This window comes from Cheilinus undulatus, linkage group 12 (genome assembly GCF_018320785.1).
Source record: "Cheilinus undulatus linkage group 12, ASM1832078v1, whole genome shotgun sequence".
In the NCBI taxonomy this organism is placed as follows: Eukaryota; Metazoa; Chordata; class Actinopteri; order Labriformes; family Labridae; genus Cheilinus; species Cheilinus undulatus.
Genome location: NC_054876.1, coordinates 10,247,721 through 10,270,285, shown reverse-complemented (window position 1 = coordinate 10,270,285; position 22,565 = coordinate 10,247,721). Strand labels below are relative to the sequence as shown.

General features: G+C 41.8%; 1 protein-coding gene across 10 annotated transcripts in view; it reads left to right on the top strand.

Annotated features, from left to right (window-relative positions):
- auts2a (activator of transcription and developmental regulator AUTS2 a) overlaps positions 1–22,565 on the top strand; it is a 656,715-nt gene that overhangs the window by 577,968 nt on the left and 56,182 nt on the right. For all 10 annotated transcript variants that reach the window (XM_041801239.1, XM_041801245.1, XM_041801247.1 and 7 more), the window contains exon 6: positions 11,124–11,172. In XM_041801239.1, the coding sequence (XP_041657173.1) occupies positions 11,124–11,172 (49 nt within the window). The remainder of the gene's footprint in view (positions 1–11,123; positions 11,173–22,565) is intronic.

The window sequence follows — 22,565 nt, the reverse complement described above, 5'->3', positions numbered from 1 at the left end:
TTGGCCTAGAAACATCACTAGTTACATCGCCATTGTAGTAGGCGGTTGTAGTAGGTGTCATCAGGAGATGTATCCAGAACTTTCCAGGCAGAGAAGGTTAAACCAATTTTTTTCAGCAGCCTTGTTTTTCAAAGCGAATCCCACAGCAGAGACAGTAAACCGCTGGTCAGTAATGTAGGTTTGTTGCTGCTGACAGGCTGCTTCTTTCAGTGCCCACAATGTTTACTGGATCTGATTATTGCCTACCAGATCCAGATAATGTCTGCCATTGATCTGGCCATTTATCTTGAACTCCAGCGGCCCCCAGCCTGCTTTCAGAGACCACGAGGGAGATAAGCAGATTCAGATAAGCAGATAACATATTCTCGGCTGGCTTTTAACAACCGGAAGAAATACTTTTCAGCTGCTTCTCCGGCTGACATATGATGTGAGTTTCATATCTCTTGGCTCAGGAAGCTTTATTAGAGCACAAAGGATCTGCTTTTAGAGGTATCTTCATCGGATCAGAAAGACGCTTTCATCCCTGCGTCCGTCAATCTTCCCAAATGTTCCCAGAATGTCAATCACCTGCTGTGTGATAAGTAGGGAAGTGGGGCTCGTTTTTTTGGCATTATTTCCAGGTTTAATTTTTTAAATCGTGTCTGGCAACGCAGATGGAGATTCTCAAGTCTTTAAATCTCTGGTTCTCTGTCTGGATATTTGATTGATGCAGTTTAACAGAGAAGACTGTCAGCTTTTCCAAAGGCTTTTTCTACTTTTGGCATGCTGTGGTGTCCCAGTTTGTGTAGCGGTTTTTAAGGCTGGATGCATTTTTTCTTTGTCTGATGGGTGTGTGTGGTGTGTTTGCATGCACAGCCATGTGTCATCCCCACATTAATACGAGCAATGAGTGACAGATTAATTTATGTCTGGCTACGTGTCTGAGGAATTGGGAAGAAAGGGCCTGTCAGCGCTGCTTGTCGGGAGGGGGTAGAGATTAGAGCCAGTTGTCATTGACAACCCAGTGCAGGCTCTGCGAGATAAGGTCGGATGTAATGACTGTGAAAAAAATAAAATTAATTTAAAAAACATCCTCACTCCGCCCTCCAAAGGCTGGGAGAAGAGGAGATGTTGGCAATCCAGAGTGTGTGGGTTTATGTGTGCAATTAGAAATATTTCACAGCTCTTAGATGGCACTGTAACATTTGGACGTTTCACATCTTAAGAAAGGAGGGTGTGAACTAATCCTACCCCCTCCCTGTGACAACACAGGGTTTATTTTTTTAAAACCATGTTAAACAGGTTTTATTTACTGTGAACTGCATGAAGAACATGTTTTTTTTATTGAGCATTGTTCAGTTAAGTCCAATAGTCTTATGAATGTGTGTAAACAGCCACTGAAACATAATAACACATCATCTTCCATTGTTTGGCCACCTGTCATACACCACCAATTATACTGTTTACAGTGTATTTATAGGTTTAATTATCCACCTGCAGGATAAATATTGATCAAAGATTAATTGCAAACCCTTTGAATATCCAGGTTATAGAAAGTAAAGGCCTTTGCTCGTATGGTGCCAATGCACACTGACCTCCAAAATTCACAAACTCCGCCAGCGCTGCCTTCCAGGTTGAAAGCGCTTTTTTCTGACCGATGGTAAGCAACAGTGCACAATGGGAACACTGCACAGCCCTGAGCAGCTCCACACTCGAGATCACAAGAGAGCTAATAGTTCACAGGGAGTAGTGTGCAAACATCAGATCATTTAGACTTTCTGGGGTTGATTTGTCAGTCATTTTGACAGTTTTCCACAATTTTTTTTGCAGCTACCAAGGATGAGTTAGGGAGCTGAGAGGTTATTTCTGCTACAAAGGATGCGTGGTTTCATGTAAAATCATGTGGTTCCACCTCAAAATTTAATTCTCTGACCGACCAGTTACCTGTAGTTTGTATCACTGGGTGAGACAAAATGTTGATATAATGATGATCTGGTGCAGTTTGGTGCAGTTTGGCAGGTTGTATCTTTCTGTAATCCTGCATTGGCTTCACTTTTCAACCATAGAGGTTGCTAATTGATAAATACACATACATGCCATGTTCAGTCCTCTGCAGTCAGTGGGCATGACTTGATGGCTCACTGGCGCCCCCTAGAAATTGTTTAAAAAGTCAGTTCCAGCAGCACGTTCAATAGGGCTGCAACAGCGAATTGATTAAATTGATAAAGGACTGTATTATTTGCCATCAAACAGGAAGTAGTTTTTTCAGGGGCTTAAAACCTCTGTACTGCCATGACGTTTAGTAGACATGGATAAATGGACAGTGGATAAATTTGAAGTTTCATGTGGGGTTTTTAGTCTACTTGGGTTGATAGCTCAGTGGCGCCCCCTACAAAATTTCTTAAAGTCAGCCCCAGTAATATGTTCAATAGGGACAAACAACAAATTAATAAAATTGATAACAATCTGTATTATTCGCTATGAAACAGGAAGTAGGTTTTTAAGGGGCTTAAGACACTGCCATGACTTTTGGTGGAAAAGAGGACAGTAGATAAGTGTTTCATGGGCTCTGTGATTGGGCATGACTTGACAGCTCAGTGGCACCCCCTAGAAATGTTTTAAAAGTCAGTTCTAGCTACATGTTCAATAGGGCTGCAACAGTAAATTGATTAGACTGATAACAATCGGTATTATTCACCATGTAACCACGTTTTTCAGGGGCTTAAAACATCTGTACTGCCATGACTTTTGGTAGACACATGGTCAGTGGATGAAGTAGAGGTTTAATGAGGGTTATATCTGTGTGCATGGCTTAATGACTCAGTGGCCCCCTACAAATTTTCAAAAAGCCTCCCCCAGCAACATTTTCAACAGGGATGAACAAGGAATTGATTAAAGTGATAACAATTTATAATCAGAAGTGTTGGCAAAGAATTTTTGCATCAGTTTGTTTTGTTGTGCAACTACGACATCTTTTGGCATGGAGCTTTGATAAACCCTGATCATAACATGATGATTAATGGAAATAATGTGGCGAATTGTTCATCAACAACTGTTTTCAAATACGGAAGTGAGACGCTGGCAATCTTAACATTGATCTTTATCGTAAAAACTCAGACAGAGCCCAGCATTGTTGTTTTCTGTGATGAGACATGACAGGATTAAAAACAACAATGGTGGGCTCATTCATTTCAACCATGGTAATTCCCCCGCTGACATCAAGTTTCGTGCAAAAGAGATGAAACTTCATAGCTGGTAATCCTAACTGTGTCTGATGGGAATCAGTTGTGTAGTCTTTTTTGCAGCATTGCCAGGACCCCAACGTGCACCTAAGCCTAATATGAGATTACCCTGATTCACTATAGAACTAACAGTAGCATAATATTTATATTAGTCTCCTTCATCTTCCTCTGTATAAACAGCATTTGCACATAGATGTCACTGTTAGAAGCTGTTTTTGTTCTATCCTCCCACCTTAGAGGCTGCGGTTTACCGCCGAAGATGACTCTGTTCAGCATCATTAAGAAAATTTTCTTTCCATTTCCTGGCCTCTGAAGCCAATCTTACTTTGAATTATGAGTTTTTTCCCCCGGCCATGTAAAGCAAAGACAGATCTCTGGGTCCACACGCAAATGTAATAAGAGCTTTTAACATATTACATTGCCAGCACTCATGTTACACTTATCAGTAATATTTCAAACGACAGCCAGATTTGGCATAATGGCAGGAAGGCTCATAAAGGCGAGCCAGCCCCCTGTGATTGTAATCTAGGAGAGAGTTCCTGTAAAATTAAACCCTAGTTGAGGGGGGAGAGACAAACATGCCTCTGGTTTCTTTGAAGCGGAGAATCAGCATCCAAAAAAAGGAATAAAAGATGACAAAATGTCAGAGTGAAGCTGATGGTCTATAGACAGAACTTACGTGCCCAGACAGCAATTACTGAGATACATTTCATACATGCAGACACTGTGTTTGATCTGCGTGCTTCATTCTCTCTAACTGCCGATGTTTTTCCGTGTGCAGGCTTTTCATTTCTTCACGTGCACATTCATCTCTGTCATCGTTTCATTTGAATTAAAAATAATGTGGAGAGAGAGATCCAGGCGCTGATTGTTTGGCGCTGTGGCTGTAATCACAGACTTGTGGTCGCTCTCAAATCTGATAATGACCATTTAAAATGGAGAACAGCAGCTCGTTCACGGCTGCTGCTCCTGCACAGGCCTGAGAAAAAGAATGGTAGCCATTTTCTCTTGTCTCAGTTGCATAAATGCATATCTTAAAGCCAGTCATGACATACAGATGAAGCCAAAACCACAGTGTGCTCTTGATGTTTTATCCAATCGCCACTTCAGACGTAAAAATTCCTCTGATCTAATTACATGGACCCAAAGTTAGTACATTCGTAACTAATTTTAGACATGATTTACTGTATTTTCAAACTGTGGCAGCTTCATAGTTTCACTGTACTTACCAAAGATTTTTTTCCCACTGCCAATGCTGAATAATAAATGGGCTTAGGCTCTTTACACTGAAGGTTACGCTTAAAACCCATTCAAACCTAACCTGACACGTCAGATGGATTTGTTTCACACATACTTCTGGAAAACCATTGATATTCAGTGTTTGGGAAAGGGCAGAGCCTTTGAAAAGAAACTCGGAGGGTGATTGTATGAACGTTCTGTCTGTCACATCTTTACGGGCCAATCAGAGCAACTAAACACGTGAAGTCGTCGCTGCTACCAAGGTGAACGTGCACAGCTACTGAGGAATAAACTCCATATGGAACTGCATAACACGAACCATGGCGACTATAGACGTGTCAGTACACGACTTTTGCCGTTTTTGAAAAGAAAACAACTCACTGCTGTTCTTTATTCTTTTAATGAAGAAATGCTATCAAGTTCTGATAAAACTGGCGCTTTAGCAGCATCCACGCTTATGTCTTCCGCCATAACGACATCGGCCTCTTGTTGCTGCTTGCTTACGTCACGACCCTGCCGCACCCGAAAGTACTGCCCCTCGTCGCTGATTGGTCCTGTCACTTTCCAACCGGGCCCAAACAGTTCAGATGGGAGCTTTGCAAGATGGATTCGCCAGTGAGAAACAACCATTCAGGCGTCTCTGTTCATCAGTATAGCAGGATAGCAACTGGGTGTTTATGTGTAAGCGGGACAAAGTCCAGTTAGCAACTTTAACACCAGTATGAGTTTGGTGTCCATCATCTCAATGTAAACCACAGTGTCTGCTGTTGATGGTCTTAATAGCCTTGCAAAGCTAATTATTCCATGTTTACCATTAGGCAGATCCATCTTCCAAAGCTTCAAGCTGAAATTTTTGTGCCCAGTCTGACAATGACCACTGTTTTGGGAGAAAGAGGCAGTAGCTAGGGTAGGATTTAACTGCCAGCTGGTTATCAATGGCGATCAGTGAAGCTATTAGCTTGGATGTGTTGCCAAAATGTGTCCGTTTTATCAGAACTAAATATCCATTCATTTTCTACACCTGTTATCCTGTCTGGGGTTGTGTGGGGGAGCTGAAGCCTATTTCAGCTGTCATTGGGTGAGACTGGTCGCCAGTCAATCACAGGGCTGACATATAGAGGCAAAGAACCTGGCACATTCACACCAACAGCTAATTTAGAGTCACCAGTCAGGCTAACGACCATGTCCTCAGTGGTGGGAGGAAAGGCCCTGACCAGGAAGTGAACCAGGAACCTTCTTTCTTTGAGGCAACAGTTCCAGCCCTTGCATAAACGGCATCCTAGAACTAAACATAATTTCTTTATTTATAAGAAAAGCAAAGAACTGTCCTAAAAGCTTTCCTTAATGGAAGTTATGTTTTTGCTCTTCGGCAGAAGTTTCATTTACCAACTGGCTCTTCTGATAGTGAACAATGGAGTAGTTTACCCCACAGGGCTGCACTAGCCTACTACATCATGTGCTGTGTTGCTCTGATTGGTCTGTCATGAACCCACTAACATTCTTTTTAAAGATTTTGCTTTTCCATAACATCCAATATGGGTTGTTGCCCAAATGGCTACCAAATGTCCCATGCAATGGTTGTAAGAAGCAGTCTGCTGAGTGTGCAGGATTGCAAAACAATGTTTGAAACATTGCTGTTTTCTCAGAGTTTGGATGGTGTGCAAGAGTTTACCCGCACACTGCATTCAAAAATAAGTTATTACCCAATATTGGGTGCATTATTGTATCAATGTTTAGTATTTTGACAGTACTCCTAGTATAGTTTTCAGTGCCTTAAATCTCACAAGTGTGAACTTTTCACAAATATACTGTCAGTGGTAGCTGGCTCACAAGGAACCCTTGATTTTAGATTTGAACCAGATCATTTGGTAACAGAGACTGACACGTCTATTTGAGATGAGTCATTTTTCCTTTGCCTCTGCTTCCTGTTCTGATGACACCGACACAAAAAGTTGCAACACACTGATTGTCATTTACACCAATGCTGTAAAGATAGCCAGGCAGGTGTTAATAAAAATGTGACAGGCCGAACCCGCACAGTCAGGATAAATAAGATTAAAGCAAAATGAGATGGTTTTAATAGTTTTAAACATTTATTTCTTAATGAGACTCTCAACCTTGATATGCATGGATTCAACCATCTCCAGCCATCTTTAAAGGCTTGAAGTTTTTTCATGCACAATGTGTTGATCCAGAAACATAAGAGGGTCCATATCAGGGGCCTCACTCTTGGTCCTTCAGGGTGCTCTGTCTCCCAGGCCCTTTCTGACCACAGCCTTTATCTTCTGTAGCTGAACCAAGTGGCTGCATCTTAACCGGCCACCTGAGGCCAATCCTCCACCCATGATGGTACTTCACATTTTTGCTCTGCCTCATCTATGCGTCCGTTAAGAGCGATGCCAAACCAGCTTTAAGTTGATGTGGATACATGTTTTTGTGCTAGATGTAAACCTTTCCATCTCTAGACACTAGAAAGGTGTTGTTTTGTCAACACTGATGTGAATTTTGTATTCTTAGGTCACTGACCAACCCATTTCCCATGACTTCATGTTTATACGGCCGGTCCAAGCCAGGCACTGAGCCCTCGGCCTCTCTGTGTAACCAAGGGAAGGATTAGCATCTCTGCTATGAGCTAAGTCTGTTTTCTGCCCTGTGGGTACTTCGGCTAAACTGGCAGGGAAAGTCTTCGCAATGTGGCTCTATTGTACATCCACTGACCTCCCTGCTAGTGGGTTAATGCTCATTAGATAAGCTACTGAATGCAAGGGTTTGCACAAGTAAGAGGATTTTCCAGGAATGTCCAGCATTGGATTGGGATTCACCCCAATGTGAGGGATGAAGGCAGAGAGCAATGCTTCTCGGGTAAATATGACTTTCAGGCCTCGAGTGTGAATCTTAACGGGATGGCGCTTCATCTTAAATCTGCATGATCCCTTTTAAATACACACCCTGGCATCAAAACTGGGAAATTACAAGAAGATTGCCTCGTGGTGCAAGATTCAAAGCTGCGTTGTTGTCACACTGGGTGGACACAGGGGCTCTGAAATTATTGCTAAATTATAACCGTGCTAGTATGATTTATGCCTGCAGGTTGGAAGTGTTAGAGCTTTTACTGTGGTCTGTCATGGGGTTCTCACAGCTCAAACTGAATGCTGAATGACCCAGAGTGCTTCTTCTGTTACCAGCTGACCTCCCTTCAGGCCAGCAGAGTGGCAGATCCAACAGGAAGACAGCTCCTGTGGGCTGCGAGGAGGTGCACGCTGCTCATAAAGGAGCGTTTTGTTTTTCCTCCCCTCACGGCAGCAGCACCCTACTGGGGAATTCATTAGGGGCTGACATCATCTCACTCAGTGCTGAGTGAAAGAAAGAATATCTTTCTGCCTCAGCTCTCCCCTCCCTCCCCTGCTTTCTCTTCTTCCCTCTTGTTCTTCCTCGCTCTCTTTCTCTCTCCCTCTCTCTCTCTGCCTTCTTATCAAGCCGCGCTGCGCCGCTGTCTCTCCTTTTGCGCGCCATTTACGCAAAAGGTAACGCGCGGGTGTGCGCCCTTGCAAGCGAGCTCGAAGCATTTTTCGGAAGCCCAAACAACCATGAGTGTGTTTGTCTACTGAAGGAGCACGACTGAGGTTGAATTCAAGTCCGCCTGGAAATCAGGAAGTGGGAGGATCCGAGCGCTCAGGCAGCAGCAGCAGCGGCGGCGGCGGCGGCAGCGCTCAGGCAGTCAGTCGCTGGATGAATGGGAGCCTGTCTGCTGCTCGGGAGCTGATGGGGAGAGGCTCTTGTTTGCCCACGACCGGGATTCGTCCGACAGGCTTTGCAGCTCAACACGCAGGCTTATACCTTGTGAATTTTATCTCTCACTGCTTGTGATTCCCTTCGTCTCTTACTCAGAGGAAACTGGCTGTGCGCTTTGTTGGATCGGTTCTCTCCGTCGGACGCAGCCCCTTCTCTGAGCACCAGCCCTCCCGGATCCTGTTTGTTCCCTCTCACGGATATTTCTGACAGGAGAATACACGCAGAAAAAAACATACATCGTATTGAAGCAAGTGGAGAAAGCGGGATCACGGGATTTTTTTTTCCACCTTTCGCCACCTCAGTGTTGTTGCAGAAGCTCTCCGCGGCGAGACACATGGTTCCCTTTGTCCAAAAGGCGCAGTAGCTTTGTGAACGGCTTTGGGCTTCTTTTTTTTCTTGGAAAGGCTTCTTCTTCTTTTCTCCGCATGGCTGTCCTCGATTTAACCGGAGTAGACTTCCTCTTGTGTGGATTATATCTGAAAAGCAGAATGTGAAACGAGGCCATATTTACCAGAGCGAGAAAGTAATATCCTGACTTATTTGCCTTCTTGCTAACCTTGCCACATCAAAGGTATGCGCACTGGCTCTTAGCCGCCTAAAATCTGACATTTTATTGTGTGAGTGCAACGTTTTAGCTCTGAACGTGCTTTTTTTTGTGTGTGTGAGCGTTATTAATCCAATGCTGAATCTTGGGCTGTCATTTACTCTGCAGCTTGCATTGTTTACATTCTGACAGGGTTGCATTTGTAAATGCACACCTCATTCATTAAGCAGTTTTGCAGCTGATAATTGCACATTAGTTAGTTTTCTATATGCACCGTTTGCAGTTTTTATTTGGCTTTGTGTGCACCTTCTTAACAGACATACGTCGACATGGCACGAGTCGCATACAACTGAGCTGTCACTGGACGCAGAATTTAAATATCCCTCTCGAGGACATATTACCCTGCTTTAAACGCTTACACACCTTACTTAGTTATTTTGATTAAAGCCTGGATTAAATCCAAGGTTTTTTGAACGTATAAAGGCAGTAATCAAGAAATCTTTTATTCAAAGAAAGCTGTCAGTCTTCCTCCTGGTGTTAATTCCCCTCTGTGCAACCTGCAGAAACTTTCTTAAATGCTGATAATCACCCCATGTGTTGGCTGAAATACCATTAATCCTTAGTTTAGTATTTTCACCTATTTTAGCCTTTTATTTTGCACATTTTATTACAGCACAGTGACGCTGCTGGGGTGCTCTGCCGGGGAAAGGATGGTTGTGTTGTGGCGGAGCAACAGTGCCATCAAGTGGTCAGAAAATGCAGATCTGGTTGTTTTGTTCACCCTTGAGTTCAGTGTTGAGGATCATTGTGATTCTCAGATTTCCAAAATATTCTTGACTATTCTTTTTGCCATGATAGTGGGTATGTTTTGGCTTTAAAGAGTTGAAATTAGGCATTGGAGGAGTGAAATTTCAGAGCATAACTCCCATCAGAGGTGCTTAGAGCAGGCAAATAATCTGATCACCATCAAGTGGCTGGAAAATGTAGATTTGTTTGTTTTTGTTTCACCCTTCTGTTTAGTGTCTTTATGTATGTGGTGTTTGGCACACCAAAATAGCCCCATGCTTTCATTTTAACATGACACTGGTTTTGCCTTTGTTTAAATTAGTCGTTGGAAATTATTCTAACTGAGGGCATATTCAATGTAAAATGTCAAAAATGAATGTGCAGTGGCTGCAAAATGTAGATCCTCTTCTTTTGTTTCACCCTGTTGTCCAGTGTTGGTGTTGGTTGTGACACCCAGCATACCAAAATAATCCTAGATGTTCATTTTAACATAACACCGGCTATGTCTTTGTTGAAATGGGATTAGGTTATGCACTGGAAATTCTTCTCACTGAGAGTATGCCCAGTCTTAACGGTCAAAGATAAATCTGAAGAGGCAGGAAATTAGATCTTCTTGTTTTTTCTTACCTTGTTGTTCAGTGTTGAAAATGATGCCCAGCTTACCAAAATAGCCTTAGACCTTCATTTTACCCTAACGCTGGCTATGTTTTGTCTTAAACATGATTAGAATTAGACCTTTCAGATTATTTGAAATGAGATCATAGCCACTAATCAGCTTGCAAATCTGATTGCCATGGATTTGCTGTAGATCTTCTTGTTTTGTCCCACTCTGGTGTCCTGGGTGGGTATTGATCATGATGCTAATGATAAAAAAGATAATCCTGGACAGTAATTTCGCTTCTACACAGGCCATGTCTTGACTTAAACAGGATTTAACTAGTTGAACTGAGAGTGGTTCCAGTATTAACTGTCAAAGATCGTGTTGTTTTGTTTCACCCTGTTGTCCAGTGTTGGTGTTGATCTGGACCCTGGTCAATAATTTTGCCTCGGGTTAAATAGGGTTAAACTAGACATTGCACACTGGTTTAACTGAGAGCATATCCAATATGAACTGTCAAAGGTGAATGTTGAGTGGTTGGAAATCTTCTCTGGTATCCAAAACCTGTGCTGATCAGGATGCTAATGTTGAAAGAATCCTGGACAATAATTTTGCCTCTTCACCTAATATGTCCTGGCTCAAAGGGGGTGAAAAAGACCCTGTAGACTGTTAGAATTGAGAGCATGTGTTTAAAATAAACTCTCAAAGATGCTGAAATAAATCAAAATAAATCCACATATGCAGGTTTAAGGTTCAGTTTGGTGACTGCTCGATAAAATAATTATTAACCATAGCACAAACATTTCTCTCATGTTCTTTGATTTGTCCCCAGGAACACAAACAAGAAAAAAAGCCAGGACATTTTGATGCAATACGAGATTGTGTTCATATTTGTGCGTTTCTCTTTGTGATACCTTTTCTCATCTGTTTCTCCTTTTTCCAGGTTTCCGATGCCAGCTCAGAGAAATTCTTCAGCACAGCTGCAGTTAAAGGTAAACACTTCTTTCCTATTATACCGTGTTGAATTGCAATATGATGGTGCAGGTGTATTTCCATTCCCTTGGTGTTATTACAGTGCTGAAATTGGTTTGCATTGGCCTGCTGCAATGATTGTCGCATTTATGCATGATGATTTTTTTTTAAAGCATCACGACCAAAAAGGTGGTCAAATGTAGAAATGGTGATATGAAACATAACTTGTTTTCATTAGTTTGAAATGAAAAGAAAATTTCTGTTGTGATTCTGTTAGATGAAATCTTTGCATGCAGAGTAAAGCTGAAAAGGTCATGCAGTGTTTTGTAAAATCAGACGTGATGCACTTTTAGCGACCTTGTTTGCAGTGTGCTGAGATGCAGCAGAAGTTGCGCTGCAGCCAGAGGCAGCAGCAGCAGCAGCGGAGGAGGAGGAGGATGTTGTAATGCTGCAGGGGATGAAGTCAGAGCAGGAGAGGCATCTGTTTATGGCCTCAGTGTGCCAACACCACATGTGACCTCATTATCAAGTCACTAATTTGCTGTTAAAAGCAGCCCTCATTTTGTGCGGCTCGGGGATAATGGAGGTGCCCTGCGTGAATGGGCATTCCTCTGTAATGGGGGGGAGTTTCCACGCGGGGCAGGAAGGAGGCTCGGAGACCGGGGTCGTGACCTCTCTGGGGCTGTATCAGAAAGCGAGGCCTATTGCTGATGATAGCCCTTCCCCACCCTGAGCCCTGCACTTTTCCTCCGTGCAGACCTTTAAACACGTTTCCCACATTCTGGCCTTTGATTCCCTGCAGGGCTTGATTTGTGGCGTCCATTGGGGAGGCTCAATGGCCGTGCTTGACAGGGAGGTTTCCTTTTGAACGTGCTCCTCTGTGGACTGATTTGGTTCCCTTGAAAGGATTAAGGCCCCTTTTGTGCAGCCTAAATCAACAGTGGGGCCCCCCTCTCTCCTCATCTATGAAAGGACCTGACTGGGGAAACAGTACACAAAATACGCTCTGCTGCATGATAGTCCACTCTCTCTCCCGCTTTCTCTTTCTCTTTCTCTTTCTTTTGGCCCCTATTCCTATTTAAATACCGCTTCTTTTCTTTCCTTTTACCACCTCTGTCCCCTCCTCCTCTCCTGCCATATGCTAATGCCAACCACTGCTGCAAATAGCGAGTAAAAGAATCCAGGTGCAGAGAGAGTTAGGACCTCTGGTATTTTTATGGAGGGCGGTGTTCAGATTAAAAGAGTTGGGTGGGATTTTTTTGGAGAAGATTACCATCACTCCAACACAACCAAAGCTCTGTGGAGGAGCCGCTCCAACAAAAATGGAGATGGCGGATCGTTTGAGTGTCAATATTTGCAGAAAGGCAGGTGCAGAAAGGCTCCACTTGTTTGACGGTTTGTGGGCTCAACAATAAAACTGCCATTTGAATTTAACATTCAGACTATAAATGAGACAACAGCGGACACAGCACACTCACAAAGAGGTGCATAACATACTCTATTGAGTTGTAGTGAAGGGAAAGTTGTGGCTATAGTGCACAGAAGTAAAAAACATCTTATGCTGCAGGGCAACTTGCACATACCAATCAATAGTTTTCAAGTGCTGAAATCTGCAGACTCTTCTGCAAAGATACAACTTTATTTTCATTCTTACAGCATGCCAGTTAAAGATATAACCAATTAGAGACAGCTTTATTGGCTGCATGTGTTTACACATGATTACGTACACCATAAAGCATGAAATTTTGAAATACAAACTAACATATTTATACTTATCTATATGAATCAGCCTACACTAAACAGAAGACAGAAGCTGAGATAAGCATGATAATAAGTGATTTGCATGCAACACTGTTGCTCCAATTGTCCTTGATTTCTCTCAGAAGACTTCTTGGGTGCACTGGTTCAACACTGGAGCCATAAAGAAACATAAATATGTACAGATTTTTTATAAAATCCAAAAGTGTTGCACCTTTCACTTCAGTTTTCCCCCCTCCCCAATCCAGTTCCCCATTATATCATCTCCCCGTGTAACACATACACTCACTTAGCCACCATGTTGAAAAGAAGAGCCTTCACTCTAAGACAGACACTACTAAGGGCTCATGAGTTAGTCATGGGTTAATTTTTGGGTTAATGGGTTAATTTCCATTTAGATTGTTCCCCATGTAGGATGTGGTTATTTGGCAGAAGTCTGACCTGTGGCTCCTATCTCACATGTCATTCCCCACACTCTTTATCCAACTCTATCCACTGTCCTGTCCCTCTAATAGCAACAATAATCCAGTAAAAGGCATAAAAGGCCCAAAAATAAATCTACAAAATGCTCTCATTGGCCAGTTTTCTGTGTATTTCAATTAAGCAGGACAAAAATAAGCAACAGACAATACAATACAATACAATAAATTTATTTACCGCCGAAGGGGAATTCATTTGTCTGGAGTCTCATCTGTTTATGGTAGAATTATATAGTCTTATTGCTGATGGTATGAAAGATCTTCAGACTCTCACTTTGCAATTTCAGGAGTTTATAACCCAGTTCACACATGCACAAAACTCCTGAAAATTTCTTGAATTTTCACTTTGAGATGCATGTGCAGATGCAAACAGCTGAGTTTGTCACAGACTTTTTTTGAAAGCCCCTTTTTTATATTTTCCCTGGAAAGTTGCGGCGATGTGATTTATGCTTGAAGTTTGTCCATGTGCAAACAGGTGCAGGTGAAGATATTCCATGTGAGGTATGACGCGAAACCTTGGACTGAACTAGACTGATCTTTGTGCACGTAATGAACCTGCTTCTACATGTTTTCTGTGTGCCAGTATGCTCCTCTCTGCTCTTGTGTTGGTGTTTTGATTATGCCAAACTACATGGAAAATATGTTCTTATAGCGTTTTAAAGCAGACTATTTGCATTGTTGCATTCTTCTTTTATCTTACATGCATCCTCCTTAGACCGCCTGCTATCCTCCCATCTGACGACTGTAGTCTCCTGCTGTGAGACATTTTCCGGACTGCATATGTGAAAATCACTTATAAATAGGGATGCATGATATTATCGGTATGATATTGTTATCTGCAGATATGACAACTTCTGATGATGTTTACAACCAGTATTTTGGCTATAAAAATCACCTCTATCAGCTGTAAATATTGGCTGGATCAACAGAGCTGCAGTCTTTGTCTTTATTCACCATCATTCCTTAAACTTTAGGGTGTTTTAAGGACTGAAATTTGTTAATTTGTTCATTCTCAATCTTTAAATCGTGCATTTGAAGAACTGAAGTTTTAGGTCTGAACTACAGTTAGATATCAGTATCAATATCAGTGTTGGCTAAAAGCAGTAAAATTAGCATAATGGATATCAGCAACAATGTGCATCCCTTCTTAAAGAAGTCCTGTCCGTTGAAAGAATCTGTACAAGCAATAAGAGGAGGTCCTTTAAGGTCTCTTTTGCTTGGACACTTGCCTGAAAATTATCACACCTGGTGCAGAGAAGCCAAATGGCTACACCCATGCAAACAATGTCACAATGGGCTTTATTTAAAGTCAGGTAAACCTCTGATGTAGCATATGGCGTACGGCTGTCAAAATGTTTGGTTACCTCATCATGAAATGATACAGCCAGCATTTTTATAATTATTACTCGTGGTAAAAACATACTAAAGCTTTGCAAACAATATGTCAGTTTTATAGAACATTGCAGGTGTGCAGAAAAGGAATGAGTGCATAAAAATATGGAAGAACAAACAAACTTCTGTCAAAGTTGCATTTCATCAGGTTTCCAAATGCAAACTTAACCTGTTTTTTTTTTTTTTGCATACTTGACTCAGCCTGCAGGATTGTGCATGCAACTTCTTGCAAATAAAAGCAAGAATTAACACTTTATGCTGCAGGGCAACATGCACATGTCAATCAAAACATTTCTAGCATTGAAATCTGCAGACTCCTGTGCAAAAATGCAACGCTCTAAATGTTCCAAAATTCTATTTTTGTCTCAAAAGGTATCAGTATAGGATTGTGTCAGCATGCAGGGTAATTTGGAGGAAGCACCTTTATGTCAGTTTTTTCTGCTAGAAGCCAATAAAATGTGCACATTGTATGTTAAACACAAAAAATTCCATCTGTGTTACATAAATGAGGCCATGCTTGCCCTAAAGGAGGTAAAAAGAGCTGAATACTTTGACATTTTTATTATAGAATGAGTATTATATAGTGTAAACGTGCCAAAAGCACATTAAAGACTGCCATTATTCGTTTTAATGCTGATTGACTCCAACAAAGGTAAAACGTGAATGTATGTTAAACCCACAGAGCGTGGAAGAGGCCATTGTAATTCAGCTGATGTGCACCTTTAGTAATGACTGACTGTTGGCTTTTTTTTTTTCCTCTGCAGCAAGACTGAAAATGAGCCCAGGGCAACGTCAGGTCTCTTTGAAGCCTCAGTGCCGGTCCCTCATCTTTTAATCTCACTGCCTTCTCACCTACTCAATAATTACACTGTATTTTTCATGCTCCCTCAACAGACACTCTGTTTTTTCTTTCTGCCCGAGGCCTACACTGCATTCTGAAAAGAAAATCCCACTGATGAGAATGCGGCTTTTGTGTTTTCAGACGTTGATTTGTTTTCTTCCCCTTCTTTGTGTCAGCGTCACCTCAGGGGCCGTCGGTGTCAACTGTGCACGGTCGTCTAATGTGGAGCTTAAAGTCCCCGTCACTCCCTGTGCGCTTTGCTGATTTTCTCTTTCTCTCTCGCTCACTGTGGGCTCAGTTTGCCCAGGATTGGATTTCATTAACTAAGAGTCATTAAATGTTAGCTCTAATTACCGCCGTTGTTGATGTGCCTGCAGGTGTCAGCTCACTTACCTGATTCATTTGCTCTGCAGGAGAAGAAACACCGATCTGAAAGATGCTCTGCAGTCTGCCGCCAACCCAAACAAACAGCTTTTTTAGAGCGTAAGCTGCTTGTAAGTTGCCGTGGGTGGAAATCGGTAACCAAGCCTTATTAAGTCTGTGACTGCTGTCCAGGGAGCAGATTGAAGTGCCGGGCCTGAACAGATACAGATGATGACAAACCAGCACAAAGTGTTGGCACAAAGGCCTGCAGACAGATCCATCAAATGATTAAAGCCGTGTCCCAGGGCGCTAATATCTTGTCACAGAGTTACATTCCCATCCTTTATGATATTGTCAATCCTCAAGCCGTCACAGAGGCTCAGCCAGCTCATCGGAGAGCCAGGAGAGAATAAGCTCACTGTGCATTGTTTGTGAAGCATAGCCCCTGCAGCAAGATTAAGATAATGCTGGGTGACATTTAAAAAGCTCCGCAGTGCCATTTATCAAGAGTGGGCTTGGAAATTTGCTCATCAGTCGTGCAACTGTTGGGTCTGGTTTGTGCCGCTGAAGATGGGATCTGTTTAGTGAAGAAAAGATGTTAAGGGCTAAAACTAAGAGGCGAGACAATACACGATGCAAGGACAAGTAAAGCTGCAAAGAAATGTATTACAGTGTCTTGCATAAGTATGCTTAACATTGTAGAGGAATTCAAATAGACTCAAACCATTTGTTTTACACTGTTCTTCGGCTATTATTATTATTTGTATTATTATGTTTATTTCCATTTATTTCACTTCTGTGGCATTTTGCTTTAAGGTTGTCTTAATTTTCAATACTTGAATATCTTTCCCATACAAGATTTAAAATAATACAGTTTCTGACACTTTAATGATCAGTAGTCTCTAGACAGATGCATAGTCTAGTAAGTCCAATATATTGTCATAAAGTGCTACCTTTAGGCATTTAAGAAGCTCAAAACATTACTTTGAGTTGTGTTTTTGTAGCTTACAGCATGTCCTAACTCAAATTACCCATTTCTAATTTTCCTTCTGTCTCTTGTGTTGAGATGAGTGAGGAATGAGGAAAGAGGGAGATGACAAGGCATCAGGAGTATTAGACAGGCCTTTTCAATACAAAGCTGCTTATCCCCATTCAAAATAAAGCACTAGATGTCATACTTTATACAGCTGGAGACTAAAATTCACAGGTTAGAGAATTCAGAACTGAACAGTTACAGTGTAGACAGTGCAGTGAATGCTATATGATGTCTGTTGCTTACAATGCAGATAGGACTGGTGACGTATGAATTACAGATGCTCCAATTATGACAATTACGCTTAATACCGATGTTGAAAATAAAAACTTAGATGGTTGCCAATAGGTTCTTTGCAATCACATGATTGTGATTACCACAAGTATCTGCTGGTGGCAGGCTCAGCTAGTCTCATTTTGTCACAAGCATGTCACAGTGATGTACTTTCAACCAAATAAACCCTGTGGGGTATGCAAAGTGATGATGAGCCATTCGCGAAAGAGTCAGTTCTACAAAATGGCTCTTAAATGTCAGCCACTGTAGCTAGCTCCTCTTTGAGTGCCAGTTTCCTTTCCTCCATCCTCTGTTGTTAGATAATCCACATTTAAAAATCCAAACTGGTTCCAAATGGAAAACTGTTTAGGAGCCAAACAACCAGCTCTACTGAGCTGGGCCAAAGGATCTTGATCTTGAAAGAGACAGATTTCCCATCACAACAAGTGAAGATGGACCAACATAAGTGTGAAATGAGCTAAACCGTGACAAAACTGTACTGAACCAAACTTTTTGGTAGTTTCTCTATGCAGAAACCCCTACTTGCCCCCCAAGAGGAGCTCTCTGCAGCTTTAAGATGTCATCTGCAAAGAAGCTACACTGATTTTTTTCATTGCATCTTTTGGTGCCACCATGCCAACTATTTTTGTCATTTTTGATCATAAAACAGGTCAGAGTTTGTGCAGCTGCTTCCTTTTCTTGTAAAATGTCTTATACACCAATGCTAAACCAAAGCATTAATACATCCCTGTGAATGTAAATGCATTTTGTATGGGTGGATATGAACATTTTAAAAGCAGCTTTTGAGTGGTTTGCAGCCAAACTTATTTATGTGTATCTGATATGTAATAAAAGTCAGTCCATACAAGAGCAGTCCAAAAAGTAAACATCTGTGGGATGCATCACTTAACCTCTAGACACCAGAGCTGAATTGTACTCGTAGTTTCCCTTTTGGATACATCATTACATCCAACCACAGTAAAATCCATTGCTTTTAGTAAAGCAATATAAAGAGGTATGAAAGAATATTTGTGACAGTTTCCCCATCTACAAAGATTTTATTGTCCTCTCTCCACTTATGAGAATAATCCACGTTAACATTTCAGCTATGGTCGCAGTTAGAAACGGTTTAATAGATTTTAAGTTACAGAGCACTTGAGATTTTCCATAAGAGTTCATTTGGTAAAAGTATTGAAGAAGCGAGTCCCTGATGAGACATCTCCTGCAGCTGTGTCTGCCATGTGAGGCCGACCTCAGTGCGGGGGTGAATTGAAGTGCAGAGTGTAGTGATTCTCAGTTTCCCCTCCCTCTCCGCACGGCGTTGATTCCACCATGCTTTACTGGAGTTAATGTGAAAATGAAGCGGTGCTACAGCGAGACCCCGGGCTGACGCCAGCGTGAAGAGCGCCGCTGGTGAAGTGTGTCGGGCTTGAGTGCGTCTGTCACCGGGGGGAGAGAATAATGTGCGATGTGGAAGGTGTAATTTTCAGCGCTGATGGCATTGTTTAAAAAAATAGCGGAAAGAGAAAAGCGGAGGTGAACTTTTGTGGCAGATATCAGAGCTGAAGAGCTCCCTGGATTGTCATCGAGAGCTCTGCTGGCAGTGAAATTGCCTGTGAGCGTATTACTGGTGTGTGGGAGGGAGCTGAGGGCTTGTTTTTCTCTCCCGGCTTCATTCTCTGAGAGCTGGACTGCTGATAGATAGAGCTATGTGTACTTCCAGGCCGTGGGCCGCCACCTGCTGTAATCTCAAGTGATATAGAGAGCAACAATCACGCCACAAATCACCCGGGCAGCTTCCTAACTCATTCAGCCGACTGGAAAGAGGAGGTTGGCCTTTCACAGCAGCAGCAGTGTTGGTTTACTGCCTCAGGCTGCCTGCGCTGCCCTCGTGCTGACCTCTGCCGTCTGTGTGGGTTTGTGTGTCAAGAAATGAGGGCTGCCTGTGGAACTTGACCTGATGCTCAGTGGAAAGATGACCTGACTACTGTTGGCCTTTGGTTCGTGCTGAACGGCTGCAGTCAAGGACGGTCTTTTTCCCTGCCAGGGGCCGTGAGGTCACAGAGAGGCCTTTGCCCCCCCCCCCCCCCCGGAGATGTAACTCCTGAAATGAGCATTGTTGTTGTTTTGGATCAAGCACAAGCTTAATTCAAATCAAAAGCCTCTTTTGAAATTTAATATTCCTGCATGTTTGGAGTAATAAGACAAGGATCTGAAGGTTTCCAGTCATCACTGAAGCCGTTTTCCCCACGCTCCCTGCTTCTGTTACTAACCTGTCCCCCTGCTAGGAGCATTTAATACATCTCTAAGGGGGAAAGGAAGCTCAATATCCTGTGCTTTACTCCCCCCTCCCCTCAATCCCTTCCTCCATGGCTACAACTACAGAGAGAGGGGCTGTATTTCATGAGCATGAAAGGGGCCGCTCTGGCCATGCCTCATGTGCTGACACAGCCAAACAAAGGTTAACAAATCAACTATAGCATTGGCTGATTTACTGCCCTGCTGTTACAAACAATGGTCCAGCCCCCTCCCCTCCATGTCTGCTGCTCACATTTACTGTGTCTGTCTGTAGGCGGAGAAATATGGCAACATTTGCAAGTGTGCATATTTCAGAATCACTTTTAAATGTTTTGTTGATCACAGATCATTAATCCTAGTCTGGGCTGGATGATCAGTCTACTTCCTGTTTTAGCAAATGGACATTGTTCATTTCAGGCAGGCTGCCTCTGAAATCCTCCTGACTCAACCGTTCACATATGCACCTCACAGCAGGGGGTCATTGTCAAATGGGATAGGGGAGGTGGGACGTCCCAGGAAGCAGGACCTAATGTTAAAAAAAAAAAAAAAAAAACATGCAGAAATGGTGGACAAAGAGAAAGAGTTTGCCATACAGCTATTAGTTATTGCATTGGTTTCTTACACCTTTTATAGTATGATAGTTATCCGCCATGCTCTATTGGTGACACTGAATTTGCCTGAATCTTTTTTGCTGTTAAAACATCAACTTACCCTGACGTCATGAATACGCTTTCCCATGAGCCTGGCAGGCTTACATTTTTGTGCTTTGGCAGGATGAAATTCAGCTGTTTGCATTCTCACATGCTGCTCACCTTAAAAATTTAAAGACATTTTCATTAGTTTGTGTGATTTATAATCAGCATCCAAACATCGTTGATAATCCATTGTTGCTACAAAAATGTAATAGCTTCTAAAACTCAAATTTTAACAGAGCTCAGACCTTAGGAAGTACTCAGTCAGTATGTTTACATGCTGTTAAGTTAAGCTGCTTTTATATAAGCCTATTTGACAGAAGAATGTCAAGCTCTGCTACAGCACATGGCATTATTCTTACTTTCCTTTTTAAGATATATTTTTGTCTTTTGAAAGTGGATAGAGTATGTATCGGGAAGATTTTGTGAGAGACATGTGGGAAAGGAGCCACAGGCCGGGCTGCACATGGAGCACAACCTAATCACTAGTCCTTCTGCGCCCTGTTATTCTGTCTTTCAACTAGACACTACCAAACCTTAACCAGGCTGACCTATTAGGTCACAAACCAAATTGTTTACAGTCCATTAGTTTTCCTTACATCTTTGTGCTTTATTATATCTTCTTGTTTTGGCCATCTTCTTCTCCTTATCAATGTTTGACCTCCTGGTCAAATCCTAGCATAAAGACTGTGTAATATGGGCTGAATGCAAAGGCCCATTAGTCTGCATTTGAGCCAATATTCTGTACTCTTTTATCAAGGTGTGTTGGTCCAACTTCAGTCAGACGAGCATGTTTAAATGTAGTTTTCTAGTCTAGTTTAAGTCAGACTGCGTTTCTGTGGCCGGTCCTTAGGACTTTATTTTGCGTGACAAATATTACCAAATCATGGGATTTTTTTTTTTAATCTACGGGGGCATTAGGTTTGGGGCTTACAGTGTAGGTTGACTTTTTCACATGTTAGTGGACTGATATTGAAAATGGTATCTTATTTGAAATGGTTAAAATGCAGACAATAATCAGTGCATTTACTTGCAGGTAAAAAAGAATGTCATATTATTGGGTTAGCCCAACAAAATCTCGATTTTTACAATACACATAAGTAAACTTGATAGCCTGACTGAAATCATGCTGAATCAAATTTCTTAATGTAGGAGTAACACACCCTGATAAAGCAATATCTCAGGTTTCTCTTGCATGTATACTAGGGCTGAACATTTTGTGAAAATAATCTAATTGCAATTTTTTCCCCAATGTTGTGATTGCGATTTAATTTGTGATTATTATTGAGGTTCCTCATATTATGCATTGTTCAGCAAACACAAGCAATAAATCATTCTATATCATAACCAGCAGAATATTAGATAAATTAAACTAGGGATGAACAACTTGAAATAAATGTCTATCTAGTTTATTGTGTTATTACCTCCACCAAGGAGGTTATGTGATCGGCAGGGTTTGTTTGTTAGTTTGTTAGCAGCATAACTCAAAAAGTTATGGATGATTTTGATGAAATTTTCAGGCAGGAAATGTCAGAAATGGCATAAGGAAGAACTGATTTGATTTTGGGAATGACCCGGATCACCGTCTGGAGCCAGGAATTTTTTAAAGGATTCTTTACTATGGGGCTGAGCTGCCTTGGCGGAGGTCTGCGCTCTCCAAGTGCTTTTCTAGTTCTTGTTTTGATTAAGAAAATCATATATATGAACAGGAAAAGTAGGATTTAACTATTCTAAAAACTATTTACTATTCTAAAAAAGGCACTTTAATGTATGCATAATGTGTAGAGCAAAAAAATCTCTGCTGCAAAAGATTGTTTCAAACTGACGTTTTGACTCATTTTGTGTTTAGGAGATAATGCACCGTCTGTGCTTTGAAAATTGAAGCAGATTATTTTGCGATTTAATCTAATTTGTGATTAATTGCCCAGCCTTTATGTATTACAAGTCAGTCAGGTGCTCTGTTAGCTTCATAACTACTGTACTGAGCTTTGGCTGAGTCAAACAGCATAAATGCTAAGCATAGCAGACGTCACATTGTGTTGTGCCTTCTTATATCACTATGAGGTAGTATGCATCATAATTGTACCAAAAGTAAAGCAATAGTTTTCAAACTTTTTCTCCTCCAAGGTGCACCTAAAATTAGCCAAAATCAAGCACACCATACTCGTGTCCACTGCAAATCCCCATATAAAACATGTTTTAGTACCCAGTTAAATATCCTTATTGAGCTATAACCATAGCTCAGCTAAACATATAAGCATACTAAGTGTGCTGCAGGAGCCTA